The 5,346-nt window shown below is 40.1% G+C and overlaps 1 protein-coding gene across 2 annotated transcripts; it reads left to right on the forward strand.

The window, feature by feature from the left end:
• On the forward strand, positions 1 to 3,601 carry LOC307262055 (protein yippee-like 5). Of its 2 annotated transcripts, none has more exons than XM_080042793.1 (3): positions 1 to 69; positions 1,068 to 1,240; positions 1,355 to 3,601. In XM_080042793.1, exons 2-3 carry the CDS (start codon positions 1,100 to 1,102, stop codon positions 1,577 to 1,579), a joined length of 366 nt encoding a protein of 121 aa, XP_079898919.1. In that variant the 5' UTR covers positions 1 to 69; positions 1,068 to 1,099; the 3' UTR covers positions 1,580 to 3,601. The 2 variants fall into 2 exon arrangements, with proteins under 2 accessions (XP_079898919.1, XP_079898918.1); XM_080042792.1 differs by having other exon boundaries at positions 7 to 145.
• Positions 3,602 to 5,346: the final 1,745 nt, after the last annotated feature.

Genomic DNA, 5,346 nt, shown 5'->3' on the forward strand with positions numbered 1-5,346 from the left:
TCGAGCGGAGCGCAGCGCAGACAGGAACAGCTGAAAAAGATCAACAAAGCCTCGACTACGACGACGACGGTAAAATACACCTAAAACACAGGTGTCATTATTTCTAGCGGGGACATTTCATGCCACTGAAGCAAATTTGAAAAAGGTAGGAAGCCGTCAGTTTGAGTTAAGCATAACATATGTTGTTCTGTTGTTGTTATCGCTATTAGCTGGACGGCTAACGTTACGTTAGCTTATTTTGACTTTGGTTAATTTTAGTTCGACAACACTCAGCAAAAACAACAAAAACGAAAACACAACACACGATGGAAACCAGCAAATGTGTTCCCCCTTTGTCCGTTATTTGGACGTGTTCATCTTTTTAATGGTGTGTTATTTTATTATTCTTTTGAAGGGCTTTTATTTTCTGCGCCATTCAAAGCTCAGCTGCCATCTACAGTCAGCAGTCCTCATGATAAGTCACTCGGGTACAAAACGTGTTGAAATCAGTTAAATTAACCGCAGGGAACTAGTAGGCCTACGTCAATGGCAGCTAACAAAAGCTTCTCAAAATAAAGTTGAATCAATACTAATTCCAGCTCATAATATTTTCAAGTGAAGTTGTCTGTTTTTAAAAAAGGCCATTTTTGCTGATTGGCATTCACTTCATGCGTATGTAAAGTGGTATTAAAGATGTGTACTACCTTTATTGCCGCTGTAATCGTCGAAAACACTCGAAATTGCAAACAACAATAACAATAAAAAAGAAGGGCCATGAGAAGGAAGGAGGAACATTGCCCCCAAGTTGATTGACCAAAGGCAGTATAGTGTACCACAAAGATTATTCTCAAAAGGGACTACTTTAATATACACCTCTAACAGTGTCAACGCAAATATTATGAGCTTCTCTAAATTTTTTATTCTTTTTGTAATAAGGCCTAACATTTTTTTTATATTTACACATTGATCTAGAGAAAGAAATTTGAGATGGCAGGGAAAAGAGAGATTGAACTGAAGCAAAAAGTAGTCATATTCTTATTTAACTTTCCAACAATAAATACCTTTCTCCTTTTCCTTTCATATTTTAGCACTGAGCTCATACACTCCCAGAGTTTTGACAATGGGGCGCATCTTCCTGGACCACATTGGCGGAACCCGCCTCTTCTCCTGTGCCAACTGTGACACGATCTTGACTAACAGGTCCGAGCTGATCTCCACACGTTTTACAGGAGCCACGGGCCGAGCTTTCCTCTTCAACAAGGTACAGAGACACGCACTCCTAAATCAAACAGGGTAAACACAATCAGTAACTATACCCGTAGTTCCACTGCTTCACAATATGTGTGTGTGCCTGTGTGTGTCGACCCCCCCACAGGTGGTGAACCTCCAGTATAGCGAGGTGCAGGACAGAGTGATGCTTACCGGCAGACACATGGTGAGGGATGTCAGCTGTAAGAACTGCAACAGCAAGCTGGGTTGGATCTATGAGTTTGCCACCGAGGACAGTCAGCGGTACAAGGAGGGACGTGTCATCTTGGAGAGGGCACTGGTTAGGGAGAGTGAGGGTTTTGAGGAGCACGTGCCCTCAGACAACTCATGAGCCCCCTAATATTGGATGTACCTGTATGGGGGAAAGTTCACTCCTGTGTCCTCCTCTCCCTTTCCTTTAGCCCTTTGCCTCTGCGCTGTGCACCACCACCTGCAGACTAGACTTAGTGGTCAGTGAAGTTTTGGCCTCACCCCTCAAACCCCGTCTCTGGCCTATGACATTAGACCTCCGCTGATTTAGAAGATTGGTTTGCTAACTCTATTTTTGCTATAAAAAAAGACTTCCCCAAAATACTTCATACATTTTTGCGTCCAAGGGTACCACCGCAAAACAGTTAGTGACAGATAGGCAGTTGCACCGTTGGTCACACAGTCGCTTCGCCATTTCTGCACAAGGCATGTGCCATATCTTTTCAATTGGTTAATAAAACACATGCTTGATAATAGATTAATATGATAATAGACATGGTCAGTCACATTAAACAAAAAATCACCTGGTTCTTTAGTTTTTTAAGATAACTGGAGAGTGTGTTCATCATCCAGACATGGGGAAAGCAACCAGCTCACTCAACACAGCCATGTTAATTGAACTAGGTGTCACACTACATATTGCTTCTTTGCAATGGCTTGTACTTCTGTGTTGTCAACTCTGTGTCAATGTATTTGTCACTGGTAAGCACTGAAAGCAATTAAGACCATGATAGTTGTTATTTCTATATTGTTTACTTTTTATTAGCCAGTAGTGTAATGAATATAATAGTGTTTAAATCTATGTTCTCATTGAAATGATACCGTAAGGACCGCACAGATTGATGTCATATTTAAGTATTCATTGTTGTGTTTGACAACGATAGTTTGATTAAGATCTCGCAATTTTGAGATCTGCATCTGTTTTGACATTCTCCAAATGTACACACAGTGACTTTGGTGTCCAATTATTGCAGTTCATTTCATGGTGTGGAAGTGATCTCCTGTACAGTAAACAGACCATCAGTACAATTGATATAACAGTGTAAGTAAGTTCAATCACTTTTCCAGCTGTTACCATGGATTTTGTGCCTGTGTGGTGTGCCGTGTGAAGAGCAATATGTCACTTTGATGAGGCATGAGGAGCATGTACCTTTCCAGCTGTGTGTCTTCAGTTGTATGGAGGAGGAACATGTCTGACATGTGATGCAGACATTTTCTGGCGTAAGGGAAGGATTATGAGAGGATGGGTCATGTAAATAGCCAACAATGGGAGACAGACTGGTAAGAAGTGGCAGACTTTCTCTTATCAGTAATGATCCATTACAATGTTATACATGATACACTGAAAATATGTCTAATTGACTAATATGACTTGAACGTGACTTATTCAAGTCTGAGTTTGACTGTACTCCGTTTACTTGAACACAGTTGACTGCAGATGCCGTCTCCAAGTGGGGAACCACCATCAGGACAGTGACCCATTTTCTTTTTATAATCCTAGACTCGGGGCACATTTGGTCATCAGATGAGTTGTTTCTTACAACACAAAGCCAAGCAAGCTTTAATTAGTATTAGTCTTTAAAGTTGAGCCTTTGTCCTCTGACTATGCCAGAGCCTCCATTTTATATTGTCAGTGTCCTGCAAAGCTTTAAATCAAAATGTCAAATTGTTTAAACATTTTTATTTATTGTTTGTTGTTGGTTGTGACACAGCATCAACATTGTGCCATTTCAGAGTGTGCATGCCTGCAGGCTTTTACTAATGACACTGTTCATGTGTTGCCTTGCCTTTACAAGGTCATGATGCAAGAAAGTGCAGGATATCATTTATACAAAAAAAGTAATGGTTTTACAGGACACTGACACCATCTCCAAGTTTGTGCAGTGTATAGTCGATGGCCATGACAAAATATTATTATTTGTTTACTTTTACCATTTTATTGATGGACCATTGTTTTTATTTGCTTTACTCAATATAAGATTATTATTTTATTGGCTGATACATTTATCTTATTGTGGATTGAAAGAAAATGTTTTTCTTGTATGGCTAAAGCAAGGTTTTCTCTGATGTGATTTCTAAATAAAATTAGTCTTGCTGGGTTTAACTTCTTTGTCTGGTGAGTGATTTGTAGCCTAGCATATTTATTCTGTCAGCATTAATGGTAATAGAGAAACAGCATTATAATTGAAATTAATTTTATCAATGTAAATTGTGTTTAATCCAAAGCAGAAACAGTCTATTCCTGGAGGAGAGGAAAGGCGTTTGAATACATGGCTATCATAAAATATTGCCCTCCTTACTCTAGATACAAGTATTTAACATTTCAAAATGAGCCTTAAACCAGTTACATTTCTAAAAATAACCACTCGTGATTTACAAAGTAGGAGTTTGAATATTGTCATGTTCAGAATTTCCATAAAGGGATCTGATAGTGAGGGGAGGGCACTTATAAAACAAGCAGAAAAAACTAAGACCTCTAGGTGGCAGTAGGGTACTGACAAGACAAGATGATCTCTGAAGACGTTGTCCCCTAAGGTGCTTGATGCTGACTCTCTTGCCTGCCTCTGACGTTGGTCGGCTTGGCAAGGTCTGAAGAGCTTCACTGCAGTGTGGAAATACATGACAGCGATACTTATCTCTGGAACAGAAAAATGAATGGAGTCAACAGAATTATTTGCAGATAAATATATCCCTATTATAGACGGAAAGAAAATGTGAAAGAAAAAACAAAAATATACCATATCAAAACTATAAATCCCGTTATAATCCTACCCACAAATCCTGTGAATCGCCCACGGTGAAGAGGTTCGACTGCATCGGGTTTAAAAATAACTCACTCACTAAAGAGATTACGGCGCATTGTCTCCAAGGCCTCCAAGATCATCCACTTCCCCCTCCCCTCAATTGAAACCATTTACCTCCAACGTGTTTCACCACGGGCAAAAAAGATCATCTCAGACCTTTAAATACACCTTTCCCAGTCTTACATTTCTGGGAGGCATCTCAGGCCACTTGCCACAAAACCCACCGGCTTTAAAAACAGCTTCTTACCTACAGTAATAAGAAAACTCAACCAACGTGCACTATTAAGGGCTTGATGACAGTTCTACAATTGTCATGTCTAAGGACTTTGGTTGTGGCACTTTGCTCTGTTGGTGAGATATGCAATTCATTGGTATCATGTGTTGTTATGTATGTGTGACTTGAATTAAGGTTCTACCATGTAACAGAAACAAATAGCCATACTACCAACCCTGGTTGTCTTCTATATTCTATTCTTTGCCGTGACGACTCACTCCAAATCCACCCACTTAAAATGCGGTGCTGCCGTATAGTTATTTATAGCTCTGATCCTGTTGGAAGGCTTCTTTGTCAGTGTGTCTGTCACAGAGGTGGAATCACCAAAAGGTTCTGCTTTTATGCAGTCGCTCCTGGAAGCGCAACACACTGAGCAGCACATGTACCTCCAACACAAATGAGTTAGGGTTGTTTACAAGAACAAACTGTTCCGGTCACAGCTATTGTTTTTGCATCCACTGCAGTTAGCCTACTTGTTCTTTTCTTATTTTATTTTTGAGCTGTCTGGAGCATTGCTGGATTAAGAAAATTGATCGTTTTATGATCATATCTAGAGCCATTTAAATGTTGCACATGCATGACTTATGGCAAAAAGGGTAGGGCTCCATCCCCACAGAGCTCACTGTCCTGCTTTATGATTCATAGTAGTTCTCAGTTTGTGACTCAGTCCCTTCGCAACCTCCTGATTATCTGCAGACTCCATTGAGCCGGATAAGGATAATGACACTGCCTTACTGATCCTATTAGTCTATGTGCAATTGGATAGACATG

The sequence above is a fragment of the Ammodytes marinus genome (assembly GCF_949987685.1).
Source record: "Ammodytes marinus genome assembly, chromosome: 15".
Lineage (NCBI taxonomy): Eukaryota > Metazoa > Chordata > Actinopteri > Uranoscopiformes > Ammodytidae > Ammodytes > Ammodytes marinus.

Bases quoted from the DNA above. Each gene is read 5' to 3' on its own strand.
- LOC307262055 (XM_080042793.1), top strand. From the start codon at position 1,100: ATGGGGCGCATCTTCCTGGACCACATTGGCGGAACCCGCCTCTTCTCC. The intron at 1,241-1,354 runs GTACAGAGACAC...ACCCCCCCACAG, and splicing joins GAGCTTTCCTCTTCAACAAG to GTGGTGAACCTCCAGTATAG.